Source organism: Bombina bombina, chromosome 6 (assembly GCF_027579735.1).
Source record: "Bombina bombina isolate aBomBom1 chromosome 6, aBomBom1.pri, whole genome shotgun sequence".
NCBI lineage: Eukaryota > Metazoa > Chordata > Amphibia > Anura > Bombinatoridae > Bombina > Bombina bombina.
Genome location: NC_069504.1, coordinates 756235660 through 756253064, shown reverse-complemented (window position 1 = coordinate 756253064; position 17405 = coordinate 756235660). Strand labels below are relative to the sequence as shown.

The 17405-nt window shown below is 37.9% G+C and overlaps 1 protein-coding gene across 1 annotated transcript in view; it reads left to right on the top strand.

Moving 5' to 3' along the window:
- ANGPTL6 (angiopoietin like 6) overlaps positions 1-17405 on the top strand; it is a 149413-nt gene that overhangs the window by 40015 nt on the left and 91993 nt on the right. The window contains exon 4 of the mRNA XM_053719417.1: positions 1018-1288. Within this exon, the coding sequence (XP_053575392.1) occupies positions 1018-1288 (271 nt within the window). The remainder of the gene's footprint in view (positions 1-1017; positions 1289-17405) is intronic.

The following is a 17405-nucleotide window of genomic DNA, read 5'->3' as shown; positions in this document are numbered from 1 at the left end:
ATGGCAATGTTGCATATTATGATTGTAGTGGACACTTGGCTGTGTCGGCAACCCCATAGCGTTTTTTTTTCAGTTGGTAGTGGCTTATATTAAGCATATATTGAGCACACATTTGTTACACTTTTGTCTGAAGAAGTTAAGATATCCCAGAAATGTCACATTTGCACTAAGAAAGTGATTGTATTTTGAAATACAGAGTCTGCCTTTTTGAATACTGTATGTATGTATGTATGTATATGATTTATCTATATACTATATATATATATTTATATATATATATATATATTTATATATATATATATATTGTATATTTGGAGGATATATTAATTTTCCTTGCCCGGGGTGCATTCAATATAATAATTACAGTCAGCGGAATAAGAAGGCAATCACTGGGTCTTGAAATTATACTCCTTTATTTTATGTGCCGTTTCAGGGTCACCCCCGTCCTCAGATATACTTATAACTGCACAAAGTACTCACCAACATTTATAAAATCCTGAATCTCAGCCTGTGGAGCCGCCAGTGGTGCTCCGGAAGTCGCCGCGACTACATAACCACGTCATCGGTTGCTAATGGCAAATGGAGGCTGCTTGGCAAACGTCTAAGTGAATTTGCAATGTTGGATCAATGCAAACCGCTGTGCATTAAAGTGTTTTCTCATTGTTTATAATTCACTTAGACGTTTGCCAAGCAGCGTCCTGTTGTCGTTAGCAACCGATGACGTAGTCACTGGTCATGTGGTCGTTGTGACTTTGGAATGCCACTGGCTGAGATTCAGGATTTTATAAATGTTGGTGAGTACTTTGTGTACTTAAAAGTATGTTTGAGGACGGGGGTGACCCCGAAACGTCACATGGAATAAAAGAGCACGATTTCAAGACCCAGTGAGTACCTTCTTATTCCGCTGACTATATATAAATATATATGTATTTGCCCTTTAGATTGTCACATTTCTTAATATCTCCTACTTTTATCTCTCACTTGTATTCCATTCTACTTAATCATTTCTCTTTACAGGAAGGCTTCGGTAACTTAGACAGTGAATATTGGCTAGGTTTGGAGAATATTTACAAGTTAACCAACCAAGGTAGCTACAAACTTCTAATCATCATGGAGGACTGGCAGGGTCGAATTGCTAGTGCTGAGTATGATTATTTCCGGTTGGAGTCAGAAACGGACTACTACAGGTTGCGGCTAGGACAGTACCGTGGCAATGCTGGGGACTCTTTATCATGGCACAACGACAAGCAGTTCAGTACACTGGACCGAGATAGAGACTCATACATAGGTGAGTATTAAGTCGCATGCAGGAACAAAAATGATGAAAGGATCCACTCTCTTAAAAGGTACTTTAATTGCAAATTCCACTTATTTAAAAGGCATTAAACATGAAAGAATACAGGGATGCAAGAGACGCATTTCCACATTTCCTGCCGTAATCATGTCATATACTCTTTTTTTTTTTTTTTTTTACCTTATTGAAACTTATTGTCAGTAGCAGTACATAAAGCAAAAAATGAAACAGCATCATTTCTACCAGTAATTGTTTCCTTTCCTTGTCTTGTATAAGAATCGCTTTAGGGAAAGTTTTTCTTTTCTCATGGCTATAATACCTCACACTGTGCTTTCACTGACATGAAATCCCATACTCACATTTAAAGGAAAACTCTATGCAACACATTTCTATAGTGCATATGGAGGTGTAGTTAAATGCAAATTAAGAGGAAATGCCCATTCATGTTGAGACAACTCCCATAACTCAACCATTAATGATAAGCAGACCTTAAAGGGACATGAGACCCAAAAAATTCCCTTAATGATTCAGATAAAAAATAACATTTTAAAAAAGTTTCCAATTTACTGATGTTATCAAATTTACATTGATCTCTTGTTATTCTTTGTTGAACAGATATCAAGATAGGTAGCATGCTCATGTCTGGAGCACTACATAATAGTAAATAGTGCTGCCATCTATTGCTCTTACTGATGTATAACATTGTTTCTAAACTGCTGTCAGATATGTGCACACTCCTGAATTTACCTTCCTGCTTTTAAACAAAGAATAACAAGAAACCAAAGAAAATGTGACAATAGAAGTAAATTGCAAAGTTGTTAAAAATCATATACTCTAGCTGAACCATGAAATAAAACATTTGGATTTTATGTCCTTTTAACAATCTTGGAAAGAAAATATAGGTTTATTTAGAGAGCAGATTACTAATTATGCGGTAAACCCGTTGCGTTAATACGGCTAAAAATGTGACTGTACCGCAATCTCCATTGTGCCGCCATTGCAAGTCACCCTAAAACTTTCTTTTGTCGTGCGGGATGGTGCGGTAAGCCGCATACCACACAAAAACCAAGTTCCGACTTGGCGTGCTTGTGCACGTATTCCCCCATAGAGATCAATGGAGAAAAAATGTTAGATAAAAAAACCTAACATCTGCGACTGTGAAATCGCATTTTCGCATTCCCCATTGAAGTCTATAGAGAAAAGAAAGTTTATAAAAAACCTAACACCCTAACATAAGCCCTTAGTCGAATAACCCCTAAACCGCCGTTCCCACACATCGCAACTTCAAAATAAAGCTGTTAACTCCTAAACCGCCACCCCCGCATCACAAATACCTAAAATAAACTATTAACCTCTAAACTGCCACCCCCCACAACGCAAAGTACCCAATACAACTATTAACCCCTAATCCGCCAACCTCCCACAAAACTAAGTACCTAATACAACTATTAACCCATAATCTGCCAACCCCCCACAACACATAGAGGCTTATTTATCAAGCTGTCAACTGTGCTGCATTCACTGGCACCAATATGACATTGCCTAACATCGCTGCCGCGGACCTGAATATGCTCTCCATAGTTAACAAAAAACTGTCAAAAAGCCGCGCATCAAGTGTGGGGCGATGAGCAGCAGACTGTTGTTAACTAACAGTCATCGATCTTGCTGCTCTTCGGCTTTTTCCCAGCTTTATTTGTATACTGTCACTAATCACCCACATTATACTAAACTGTTTAACCCCTATCCTGCCACTCCCGGACCTCACCGCAACTAAATAAAGTTATTAACCCCTAAACCGCCACTCCCGGAGCCCCCCGCCACTCTAATAAAGTTATTAACCCCTATCCCGCCGCTCCCAGAGCCCCCTGTCACCTACATTATGTTATTACCAACTAATCTGCCGCCCCCTACATCGCCGCCACCTACATTATACTTATTAACCCCTAATCTGCCACCCCCTATACGCCGCCACCTACATAAAGTTATTAACCCCTAGTCTGCTGCCCCCTACACCACAACCACCTACATAAAGTTATTAACCCCTAAACCGCCAGCCCCCCACATCGCCATAAACTAAATTAAACTATTAACCCCCTAAACCTAACAACCCGCTAACTTTATATTAAATATTAACTCATCACTATCTTATAATAAATTTAAACTTACCTTTAAAATTAAATTAAACTATATTAAATTAATAATTAACCTACCCTAACTTTTATAATAAAATTACATTAAACTATATTAAATTAATAATTAATCTAACCTAACTTTTATACTAAAATTGCATTAAACTACAAATTAAATTAACTATATTATATATTTAAACACCTAACCCTACTCAAATATTTTAAATCTACACTAAAAAATTACAAAGTTACAAAAAACTAAGTTACAAAAAATAACAAACACTAAGTTACAAAAAAAAATAAACACTAAGTTACAAAAAATAAAAAAGAAATTATCAAAGATTTAAACTAATTACACCTAATCTAAGGGCCCTATGAAAATAAAAAAGCCACCCCAAAATAAATAAAAAATCCTAACCTACAATAAACTACAAATAGCCCTTAAAGGGCCTTTTGTGGGGCATTGCCCCAAAGAAATCAGCTCTTTTACCTGTAAAAAAAATAATACAAATACCCCCCAACAGTAAAACCCACCACCCACACAACCAACCCCTCAAATAAAAACCTAACTAAAAAAAACCCTAAGGTCCCCATTGCCCTGAAAAGGGCATTTGGATGGGCATTGCCCTTAAAAGGGCATTTAGCTCTATTGCAGCCCAAACCCTAATTTAAAACTAAAAGATCCGACATCCATCCTCCAAGAAGCCAACTGAAGTCTTCATCCAAGCGGCCGAAGTCTTCATCCAAGCCCACAGAAGTCTTCACCCAGACGGCATTTTCTATCTTCATCCATCCGGCGTGGAGCAGCTCCATCTTCCAGACATCCGACGCAGAGCATCCTCTTCTTATGACGTCTTCTTCGGAATGAAGGTTCCTTTAAATGACGTCATCCAAGATGGCTTCCCTTAGATTCTGATTGGCTGATAAAATTCTATCAGCCAATCGGAATTAAGTTTGAAAAAATCCTATTTTCTGTTGCAATCAGCCAATAGGATTGAGCTTTCATCCTATTGGCTGATCCAATCAGCCAATAGAATGCAAGCTCAATCCTATTGGCTGATTGGATCAGCCAATAGGATGAAAGCTCAATTCTATTGGCTGATTGCAGCAATTTTTTCAACCTTGATTCCGATTGGCTGATAGAATTCTATCAGCCAATCTGAATCTAAGGGACGCCATCTTGGATGACGTCATTAAAAGGAACCTTCATTCCGAAGAAGACGCTTTAAGAAGAGGATGCTCTGTGTCGGATGTCTGGAAGATGGAGCCGCTCTGCGCCGGATGGATGAAGATAGAAGATGCCATCTGGGTGAAGACTTCTGTGGGCTTGGATGAAGACTTCTGCCGGCTTCCTGGATGATGGATGTCGGATCTTCAAAACTATAAGTCAATCTTCAGGGGTTAGTGTTAGGATTTTTTAAGGGTGTATTGGGTGGGTTTTAGTTTTATATTAGGGTTTGGGCTGCAATAGAGCTAAATGCCTTTTTAAGGGCAATGCCCATCCAAATGCCCTTTTCAGGGCAATGGGGAGCTTAGGTTTTTTTAGATTAGGTTTTTATTTGGGGGGTTGGTTGTGTGGGAGGTGGGTTTTACTGTTGGGGGTATTTGTATTTTTTTACAGGTAAAAGAGCTGATTTCTTTGGGGCAATGCCCTGTAAAAGGCCCTTTTAAGGGCTATTTGTAGTTTATTTTAGGTTAGGTTTTTTTTTTTATTTTGGGGGGGGGGCTTTTTTATTTTCACAGTGCCCTTAGATAAGGTGTAATTAGTTTAAATCTTTGATAATTTCTTTTTTATTTTTTGTAACTTTTTAGTGTAGCTTTAAATTATTTGAGTAGGGTTAGGTCTTTAAATATATAATATAGTTAATTTAATTTGTAGTTTAATGTAATTTTAGTATAAAAGTTAGGTTTGATTAATTATTAATTTAATATAGTTTAATGTAATTTTATTATAAAAGTTAGGGTAGGTTAATTATGAATTTAATATAGTTTAATGTAATTTTATTATACTAGTTAGGGTAGGTTAATTATTAGTTTAATATAGTTTAATTTAATTTTAAAGTTAAGTTTAAATTTATTATAAGATAGGGATGAGTTAATATTTAATATAAAGTTAGCAGGTTGTTAGGTTTAGGGGTTAATAGTTTAATTTAGTTTATGGCGATGTGGGGGGCTGGCGGTTTAGGGGTTAATAACTTTATTTAGTTGCGGTGGGCTCCGGGAGTGGCAGGATAGGGGTTAATAACTTTATGTAGGTGGTGGCGGTGTCGGGGGCGGAAGATTAGGGGTGTTTAGACTCGAGGGTTATGTTAGGGTGTTAGGTGTAAACGTTACTTTTATTCTCCCATAGGAATCAATGGGATATCGGGCAGCAGCGAACATAAGCTTTCGCTGCTTTCAGACCCCCATTGATTCCTATGGCATCCGCCGCCTCCAGGGTGGTGGATTGAAAACCAGGTACGCTGGGCCAGAATAGTGGCGAGCGTATCTGGTAGATTTTTGTTTACTAAAAAAAGTAGTCAGATAGTGCTGAATTTGCATTCAGAACATCTGTAGTGTCGGACTGAGACCGGCGGATTGTATGTTACGTCACAAAATTCTACTTTTGCCGGTCTGTAGTCTTTGATAAATAAGGCGAATCAAGCTCTCCACAATTACGCTGTGGAATTCCAGCGTATTTGCAGTTGACAGCTTGATAAATAGGCCCCAAAGTATTAACCTAATAACTAAGCCCCATAACTTAATCCCAATTAAAATACACTTACATAAAATAAAAAACATACTAACTACATTAAAAAAGTTAAAAAAATCACAAAAACTAAAAATAACTACAAAAATAAACCTAACATTACCCAAAAAAATAACATTACATTAAAAAAACACCTAACATTACATTTTAAAAAGATTACAAAATAATAACAAACTATTTATCCCAAAAAAATAAAAAATATACCTATTCTAAAACCCCCTTTAAAACAAAAAAGCCACCCCAAAATACCCCCCCCCCATCTAACCATAAACTACCAATAGCCTTGAAAAGGGTCTTTTGTAGGGCATTGCCCTAAAGATAACAGCTCTTTTGCCCTGAAAAAAACAAAGTACCCCCTAACATTACAAATTCCCACCCACGAACCCTCAAAATAAAAAAACCTAACTAAGAAAAACCTAATCTACCCATTGCCCTGAAAAGGGCATTTGTATAGGCATTAAGCTCTTTTTCGTAGCCCATAAAAAAAACAAAATACTAATCTAAAAAAAAAAACACCCCAAAAAACTAACACTAAGCTCAAAATAGGTACTCACGATTGCTAAAGTCTGGCGATCCATCTTCTTCCCAGCGGCAAAAGGTCTTCTTCCAGACGGCTCCATCTTTATCCAGAGCGGCACCATCTTCCATCTTCATCCTGGTGGCGCAAAGGCAGCATGGTCATCCGACACAGAGGTCCTCTTCATGCGATCGTCTGCCACATACTGAAGATTGAATGCAAGGTACCCTTTTTATATTGGGGTACCCTTGCATTCCTATTGGCTGAAAATTTCAAATCAGCCAATAGGATGAGAGCTGCTTAAATCCTATTGGCTGATTTGAATTTTTCAGCCAATAGGAATGAAAGGGTACCCCAATATAAAAGGGGTTCCTTGCATTCAATCTTCAGACGATCGCATGAAGAGGACCTCCATGTGGATGACCAAACCACCTCCGTGCCACCGGGATGAAGATGGAAGATGGTCCAGCGCTTGATGAAGACCTTTCACTGCCGGGAAGAAGATGGATTGCCAGACTTCAGCTATGGTGAGTACCTATTTTGGGGTTAGTAGTAGGTTTTTTTTGTTTGTTTTTTTAGATTAGGTTTATTTTTTTATGGGCTATGAAAAAGAGCTTAATGACCTTTTAAGAGCAATGCCCATACAAATGAAATCAAAACTGATAGATAATTCAGAATACACCTTTCTGTTGACCAGACACTTTAGAACCTCAACATTTTATTTTTTACCTAAAATTCACAAAGACCCCCTTAATCCTCCCGGACGCCCAATAATCTCTGGGATAGATTCCATCACTGCGAATCTATCCCAGTATGTTGATTACTTTCTGCAAGATTATGTAAAAAATCAACAATCCTATTTATCTGACTCTACAAACTTCCTTAATAGTATCAAACACATAAAATGGCAAGATGACATGACACTTGTTAATGCACTTTATACAAATATCGATCACAAATTGGGACTACAAGCTGTGGATACATTTTTAAAGAATGACATAAATATGACTGAAGCACAAGGTAATTTTATCCTGAAGTGTATAAATTTCATACTTAACAAAAACTATTTCCGATTTGAAGAAACATATTATTTACAACTAAAAGGAACGGCTATGGGCACAAGGTTTGCACCCAGTTATGCCAATCTTTTCATGGGGATTTTGGAAGAAGAACTAATACATACTTCCCCATGGGGTGTGAACCTTGTGCTCTATAAAAGGTACATAGACGATCTGTTTATGATATGGAGAGGTGACATAGAACTATTAGAGCTATTTTTCGAGGATCTAAACAGCAATAAATACGGGCTTTCATTCTCACACAAATTTAATAAACAAAGTATAAGTTTCCTGGATATCAAATTGGAAATAGTAGATAAAATGCATTGAGACAAAAACCCACTTTAAAAGCGTTGACACGAATAATTATATAGACAATAAAAGTTGCCATCATAAAAATTGGATTAGAAACATCCCAAAAGGCCAGATATTAAGAATGAGAAAAAATTGCTCTAGAATAGAGAACTTTGAAAAACAGTCAAAAATTCTAGCTGACCGTTTTGAAGAAAAAGGTTATGATAATACAAAAATAAGCTCAGTAATAAAAGAAGTAAGACAGATAGAAAGAGAAAAATTATTAACTAAAAAGAATAAAGATAACAAAATGAATGTTGAGGATGTAAATCAAACTGAGAAACTTGAGGTCCCTATTATTACTAATTACACGGCATAAAACAAACATTGGCACCTGTTACAAAAAGACCCCATTATAGGCAGACAAATACCAAATCATCCTAGTTTTATCTATAAAAAGGGCAAAAAAATTAAAAATATACTTTGCCCTAGCGAATACCGCATAAAAAGTGGAACTAATCAAAATAGAGATCTACTAGGCAACGAATTAAAAGGTTTTTACCCGTGCCACAATTGTAAGGCCTGCAAATATAGTAATAAAATAAAAATGATCAAATCCGATAAAGATGGGAAAATAACAAAAATTCAGGACATGATTAGATGCAGTGACGAGAACGTGATTTATATGATACAATGCGAATGTGGTTTAAAATATTGTGGACAAACAAGTCGTAAACTTAGAGATAGAATAAGGGAACACATTCTAGCAATAGAACACAAAAGGGAGGATATAGCTTTATATAGACATTTTAAGGATAAACATAATAGTAATTTAGGAGCATTTAAATACTGGGGCATCTTCAAAGTTAAAAGAGACAGCAGAAGGGGCAACTTAGAGAAGAAACTGTTAAGGAAGGAGGCCGAATTTATATATAACTTAGGCACCCTACACCCCAAGGGATTAAATAGCGAGTTTGACCTTAACCATCTTTTATAAATAAATACGTAATATCTGCCCCTACACATACAATAAAGTATAAACGATCAGTCTATTATTTAACTAAAGTAAACAAATAAATGTAATCACCTATTGAGATGTTATATATGTATCCACTAAGTGACAATTAAGAACTAGGAATCTATATACAATTCTAACATGCTCTTTATTAAGTGCAGGGAACTAACCCATCGCATAATTTTAATCATCTACCGTTTATACTGTCTTTTAACAAATGATGAAGTGAGAATAGTATATAGTCCTTTAACAAATGATGAAGTGAGAATAGTTATAACCTAGCCAAGTTTTATACTATCAAAATTGGTATATAATCCTAATGTAATTATAGCTTACTTTTAACATGAGTGTATGTATTTTTAATGTTTTTCAGTATAGATTTCTAATATTTTACAAGTATGTATTCAATTATTTGATTTTTTTAAAAATAATATTATTCTGAAGCAAACACCAGAATGAACCTTTTCATATTGTACTGTTACCTAATAGCCTAATAAAGGAATGAAGTCCTAATAATATCGATTCCATTAAGATACTATACTACTCTGAACAATTCACGACTTCTCTACTGTGGAATACAAGCTTTCAGAGGTGAATCATATCCTATCCGGCCATATAGGAGTTAACACTCCCTCCCACACAACGCTCCATCCACTGAAAAAAGAGTTTAAAAGGCGACCACATTGAGCTGATGGGCATCTTGAAAAAGGCTCTGTTGCCGATACGTGTCGATCCGCCCTACAGCTACTAACATTTAAATTTGGCACCCAGGACCGCTGTCTCTAACAGGAGATTTGAAATAAGAAATCTCTGTTAGTCACTGTACAGCGAGAGGAGCCACAATTAATACCTAAAGGAATGAGTGTGCACACTTAATTTAAACAAGGAGATCCTCTGATTGGTCAACAGGACCCACGTGACCCTATTGCCGAACTGGCAAGCTGACAAACAAAAACGCTGACCGAAAAAGTAAAACTACACGGAGGAGCGATTTTAACATAAAGGTACTGTGTGACTTCTCAATTTGGGAACATTAAAAGAACCACAAAAAGGAAATATTGTGGATAAACATTCGCCAAAAAAGCCCTCTGATTAATAACAAGTTTGCAACAGTGTGTTTACTAAGACACGCGCTACTTTGAAACATTTTTAACAGACTATGGCCTAGATTTGGAGTTTGGCGGTAGATGGGCTGTTAACGCTCCGCAGGCTTTTTTCTGGCCGCACCATAAATTTAACTCTGGTATCGAGAGTTCAAACAAATGCTGCGTTAGGCTCCAAAAAAGGAGCGTAGAGCATTTTTACCGCAAATGCAACTCTCGATACCAGAGTTGCTTACGGACGCGGCCAGCCTCAAAAACGTGCTCGTGCACGATATCCCCATAGGAAACAATGGGGCTGTTTGAGCTGAAAAAAAACCTAACACCTGCAAAAAAGCAGCGTTCAGCTCCTAACGCAGCCCCATTGTTTCCTATGGGGAAACACTTCCTACGTCTGCACCTAACACTCTAACATGTACCCCGAGTCTAAACACCCCTAACCTTACACTTATTAACCCCTAATCTGCCGCTCCCGCTATCGCTGACCCCTGCATATTTTTTTTAACCCCTAATCTGCCGCTCCGTAAACCGCCGCAACCTACGTTATCCCTATGTACCCCTAATCTGCTGCCCCTAACACCGCCGACCCCTAGATTATATTTATTAACCCCTAATCTGCCCCCCTCAACGTCGCCGACACCTGCCTACACTTATTAACCCCTAATCTGCCGAGCGGACCTGAGCGCTACTATAATAAAGTAATTAACCCCTAATCCGCCTCACTAACCCTATCATAAATAGTATTAACCCCTAATCTGCCCTCCCTAACATCGCCGACACCTAACTTCAATTATTAACCCCTAATCTGCCGACCGGAGCTCATCGCTACTATAATAAATGTATTAACCCCTAAAGCTAAGTCTAACCCTAACACTAACACCCCCCTAAGTTAAATATAATTTACATCTAACGAAATAAATTAACTCTTATTAAATAACTTATTCCTATTTAAAGCTTTAGGGGTACATAGGTAGTTTATGGGTGTTAGTGTACTTTAGGGTACAGTAGTTAAGAGTTTTAGGAACCGGCGTTAGCCCAGAAAGCTCTTAACTCCTGCTATTTTCAGGCGCCTGGAGTTTTGTCGTTAGAGCTCTAACGCTCACTTCAGAAACGACTCTAAATACCGGCGTTAGAAAGATCCCATTGAAAAGATAGGATACGCAATTGACGTAAGGGGATCTGCGGTATGGAAAAGTCGCGGCTGAAAAGTGAGCGTTAGACCCTTTAATCACTGACTCCAAATACCAGCGGGCGGCCAAAACCAGCGTTAGGAGCCTCTAACGCTGGTTTTCACGGCTACCGCCGAACTCTAAATCTAGGCCTATGAATACATAAAAGGCTTTTCATTGTTTTCACTATTGGATCATACTGGTGTAGGAAAGCTAACTATATTTATTATTCTGAAGTTATTTATTGTTACTGTACCAACATCTGTTTTTACTATTTTGAACTTCATTGTATGCTCACTACTTTATCGTTTATTGTATTATTAGCTATTGGATTTTTTTAAAATTTTACTAGCGTTGTAATTTAACTGTTTTTATAACACCGGTGTTATCAATTTTTAATTTTCAAATACAATTGTTGTTTATGATTATATTGTTACTCTTTTAAATGTCTGTAAGGAATTTCCATTTCTGAGTATAAATAGATTTAATAAATTAATACTATTTTATTAATCTGCAACTTATTTCTTTTTCTCATCTTTAGAATTATCACCCCTATTGCACTTATAAATAATACCTGTGAGGAATCCCCATTTTCTAGTATAAATATATTTAATATTATTTTATTTTTATGCAATTTATTTCATTTTTTTCACTATAAGAAGTTTCATCTGGTGACACAAGGTCACTTGACATTTGTACTGCTCCAACACTATTTTACACCTATTTCCCCTCACGATCTAACACATATTTATATACAAAATACACATTCTAAAAAATTCAATACAAATATCTGGATAGTCTAAGTACTCAAATTTAAGAGCATTAATTAAAATAGCACTAATCTAAACACTTAGAATTACACATTTTTAATCCAATTTACACTTGGATTAGTCACTATACACTTATTGTTGACCCTTATTTTATCTTCCATATAAATAAGGAGAGATTAGCACGTTTTAAATTCCACTAACACCTCTACCAGGAAGTTTGTTATACAGCACACACTATATTTATCACTGAAAAGATAGATTATCACCTAACTATCACATTTTGAACTTCCCTTAAGATTTATTATTAATTATTATTATTTTTTATCCCAACCACAAATATAAATTAATGTAAAGATCTTGAGAGATATACCTATCCAGATTGCGGTTCAGCGCCCCTTCCTACCCCACTACTATATTTTTTTCAAAAAACTAATGGTGCAGTCATTTGTGAGAAGACTGCACTAGTGAAGGAGGCTATATCTGGAGTGAGTTAGATTGTTCAAATATCCTTTCTAATGCCCATACAAATGTCCTTTTCAGGACAATGGGTAGATTAGTTTTTTTTTTAGTTAAGTTTTTTTTTATTTTGGGTTGGGTTGTAAATGTTAAACCTACTTCATTGTGTCAGCAATGAAGAATTTGGCTTCCTCCATTCACGGCTCCCACCCCCCCGCCAAGCAAACATTGCCTGAGGCCATGCCGTAATTGAAGGAAGCCGGATTCTTCATTTCTGACGTAATGAAGAGACGAGTGGCAGGCAAGTGTATTTTAATTGGGGTCTGGCTTTCAAGAAGAAAAGGTAAGTATTTTAACAAAACCAGTGAAATATAAACTTTGATGAATGAGAGTGCCCCTGTTTTTAATAGGATTTTTAAAAACGGGCACACATTCATCAAAGTTTACATTCACTTTAAGGGGTACTTTATTTTTTTTTCAGGGCAAAAAAGTTGTTAACTTTAGGGCAATGCCCTACAAAATTCCCTTTTCAGGGCTATTGGTAGTTTATTGTTAGATTATGTTTTTTTTTAATTTGGGGTGGCTTTTTTGTTTTTGTATTAGAATTGGAATAAAAAAATATTTTGAATAATTAGTTTGTTAATTTTTGTAATCTTAGCTTTTTTATTTTTTGTATTCTTAGCTCTTTTTTGTAATGTTAGATTTTTATATAAATGTTATTTCTTTTTTTAATCTAATGTTTATTTTGGATAATGTTAGGTTTATTTTTAATTATTTAGGTTTCTTTTTTTTTAATTTTTAAATGTAAATTAGTATCTTTTTTATTTTATGTAAGTGTATTTTAATTGGGGTTAAGTTAGGGGGTGTTAGGTTAGGGGGCTTAGTTATTAGGTTAATACTTTGTGTTGTGTTGGCGGATTATAAATTAATAGTTGTATTAGGTACTTTGCATTGTGGGGGGTTGGCAGTTTCGGTGTTAATAGGTTTATTTAGGTAGTCGCGATGTGTGGGGCGGGGCAGTTTAGGGGTTAATAGGTTTATTTAGGAAGTCCTGATGTGGGGGGATGGCGGTTTAGGGGTTAATACTTTATTTAGTAGTTACGATGCGGGGGTGGCGGTTTAGGGGTAAATAGTGTAGTTTATGGGTGTTAGTGTACTTTGTAACTTAGTTTTTATGTTTTTTTGTTTCGCAAAACACATTACTACAAGACTTTGAGTGCGGAATGGATTGTTGTGGTATAGGCTATAACGATTGCGGTACAGCCATAACGCACAACTTGTAATATCAAGTAGCTGACCATTCCGCACGAAAAGGTCATTTTTCAATACAGTAAAGCTATACCGTACAACTTGTGATCTTGCCCAATGTGTAGTATATTTTTAAATACCCACTTTTAGATGGCATAATTAAAAAAATTCCCTCTTTACTATATCTCTTCTAATGCCATCCCCCCTTATGCAAAAAAACTATAATCTTTGTTTACACTTCAAAAGGCTAAGGTTTTCCTTTTATTATTTTCAAAACATAAGATGGTAGTAAAATACCGTTAAGGGCTGCTAATATTAGACCCTCCCTCCATCCTGCAGGCTTGCTTAAATAGCACAGTCTCTTTCTAAAATAGTGCAGCGCTATTGAGAAAACAATCCTCATAAAAAAACAGTGATGTACAGGGTTATTAAGGGGTTAAAGGACACAAGCAATGTTGGCATTGTTTTGCTCAGTATTAGATTCACAGTAATTATCTGCTTTCTTGTTAATTGCACCCATACATATTATATGCTGTTTTTTATCAGACAAAATAAAATTTATGCTTACCTGATAAATTTCTTTCTCTTGTGGTGTATCCAGTCCATGGGTTCATCCATTACTTGTGGGATATTCTCCTTCCCAACAGGAAGTTGCAAGAGGACACCCACAGCAGAGCTGTCTATATAGCTCCTCCCCTAACCCCCACCTCCAGTCATTCGATCGAAGACAAGTAAGAAAAAGGAGAAACTATAGGGTGCAGTGGTGACTGTAGTTTTAAAAATAAAAACACCTGCCTTAAAGTGACAGGGCGGGCCATGGACTGGATACACCTCAAGAGAAAGAAATTTATCAGGTAAGCATAAATTTTGTTTTCTCTTGTAAGGTGTATCCAGTCCAAGGGTTTATCCATTACTTGTGGGGTACCAATACCAAAGCTTTAGGACACGGATGAAGGGAGGGACAAGGCAGGAACTTAAACGGAAGGCACCACTGCCTGTAAGACCTTTCTCCCAAAAATAGCCTCCGAGGAAGCAAAAGTATCAAATTTGTAGAATTTAGAAAAAGTATGAAGCGAAGACCAAGTCGCCGCCTTACAAATCTGTTCAACAGAGGCCTCATGTTTAAAAGCCCATGTGGAAGCTACCGCTCTAGTAGAATGAGCTGTAATTCTTTCAGGAGGCTGCTGGCCAGCAGTCTCATAAGCTAAACGGATTATGCTTCTCAGCCAAAAAGTTGCCGAAGCCTTTTGGCCTCTCCTCTTTCCAGAATAGACAACAAACAATGCAGATGTTTGACGAAAATCCTTAGTAGCTTGCAAATAAAACTTTAAAGCACGAGCCACATCAAGATTGTGTAACAGACGTTCCTTCTTTGAAGAAGGATTAGGACACAGAGACGGAACAACAATTTCCTGATTGATATTCTTATTAGATACCACCTTAGGAAGAAACCCAGGTTTGGTACGCAAAACTACCTTATCTGCAAGGAAGATCAGATAAGGGGAATCACACTGTAAGTCAGATAACTCTGAAACTCTTCGAGCCGAAGAGATAGCTACAAGGAACAGAACTTTCCAAGATAAAAGCTTGATATCTATGGAATGCAAAGGTTCAAACGGAACCCCTTGAAGAACTTTAAGAACTAAATTTAAACTCCATGGCGGAGCAACAGGTTTAAACACAGGCTTGATTCTAACTAAAGCCTGACAAAACGCCTGAACGTCTGGAACATCAGCCAGACGCTTATGCAAAAGAATAGACAGAGCAGAAATCTGTCCCTTTAAGGAACTAGCCGATAATCCCTTTTTCAATCTTTCTTGGAGAAAGGATAATATCCTAGGAATCCTGACCTTACTCCACGAGTAACCCTTGGATTCACACCAATGAAGATATTTACACCATATCTTATGATAGATTTTCCTGGTGACAGGCTTTTGAGCCTGAATCAAGGTATCAATGACCGACTCGGAGAAACCACGTTTTGATAAAATCAAGCGTTCAATCTCCAAGCAGTCAGATGCAGAGAAAGTAGATTTGGATGCTTGAATGGACCTTGGAGTAGACGGTCCTGACTCAGCGGCAGAGTCCATGGTGGAAAGGATGACATGTCCACCAGATCTGCATACCAAGTCCTGCGTGGCCACGCAGGTGCTATGAAAATCACTGAAGCTCTCTCCTGCTTGATCTTGGTAATCAGACGAGGGAGGAGAGGAAATGGTGGAAACACATAAGCCAGGCTGAAGGACCAGGGCACTGCTAGAGCATCTATCAGCGTTGCCTGGGGATCCCTTGACCTGAACCCGTAATGAGGAAGCTTGGCGTTCTGATGAGACGCCATCAAATCCAGTTCTGGTTTGCCCCATTGTTGAATCAGCTGGGCAAATACCTCCGGATGGAGCTCCCACTCCCTCGGATGAAAAGTCTGCTGACTTAGAAAGTCCGCCTCCCAGTTCTCTACTCCTGGGATATGGATAGCTGAGAGATGGCAAGAGTGAACCTCTGCCCAAAGAATTATCTTGGAAACCTCCATCATTGCCAGGGGACTCCTTGTTCCCCCCTGATGGTTTATATAGGCTACAGTCGTGATATTATCCGACTGAAATTGGATGAATCTGACCCCAGCCAGTTGAGGCCAAGCCTGAAGAGCATTGAATATCGCTCTTAGCTCCAGAATGTTTATCGGAAGAAGGGCCTCCTCCTGAGTCCACAAACCCTGAGCCTTCAGGGAATTCCAGACTCCGCCCCAGCCCAGAAGGCTGGCATCTGTCATCACTATAGTCCACTCTGGCCTGCGGAAACTCATTCCCCTGGACAGATGGACCCGAGATAACTACCAGAGAAGAGAATCCCTGGTCTCTTGATCCAGATTTAACAGAGGAGACAAATCTGTGTAGTCCCCATCCCACTGATTAAGCATGCAAAGTTGTAGTGGTCTGAGATGTAGGCGGCCAAACGGAACTATGTCCATTGCCGCTACCATCAGGCCGATCATTTCCATACACTGAGCCACTGACGGCCGAGAAGTGGAATGAAGAGCACGGCAAGAAGTTAGAAGCTTTGATATCCTGACCTCTGTCAGAAAATGTTTAATTTCTACTGAATCTATCAGAGTTCCTAGGAAGTCGTCTAGGTAAGGGGCCACCGCTATGCCCCGCGGCCTTAGAACCGCCAGTAGAGACCCTAGAACCTTCGTAAAGATTCTTGGCGCCGTGGCTAACCTGAAGGGAAGAGCCACAAACTGGTAATGCCTGTCTAGGAAGGCAAACCTGAGGAACTGATGATGATCTCTGTGAATCGGAATTTGGAGATAAGCATCCTTTAAGTCTACGGTAGTCATATATTGACCCTCCTGGATCATAGGGAGGATGGTTCGGATTGTCTCCATCTTGAAAGATGGGACCCTGAGAAATTTGTTTAGGATCTTGAGATCCAAGATTGGTCTGAACTTTCCTTTTTTTTTGGGAACTATAAACAGGTTTGAATAGAAAACCTGCCCCTGTTCCTCCCTTGGAACTGGGTGGATCACTCCCATAAACAGAAGGTCTTGAATGCAACGTAAGAATGCCTCTCTCTTTATCTGGTTTGCAGATAGTTGTGAGAGGTGAA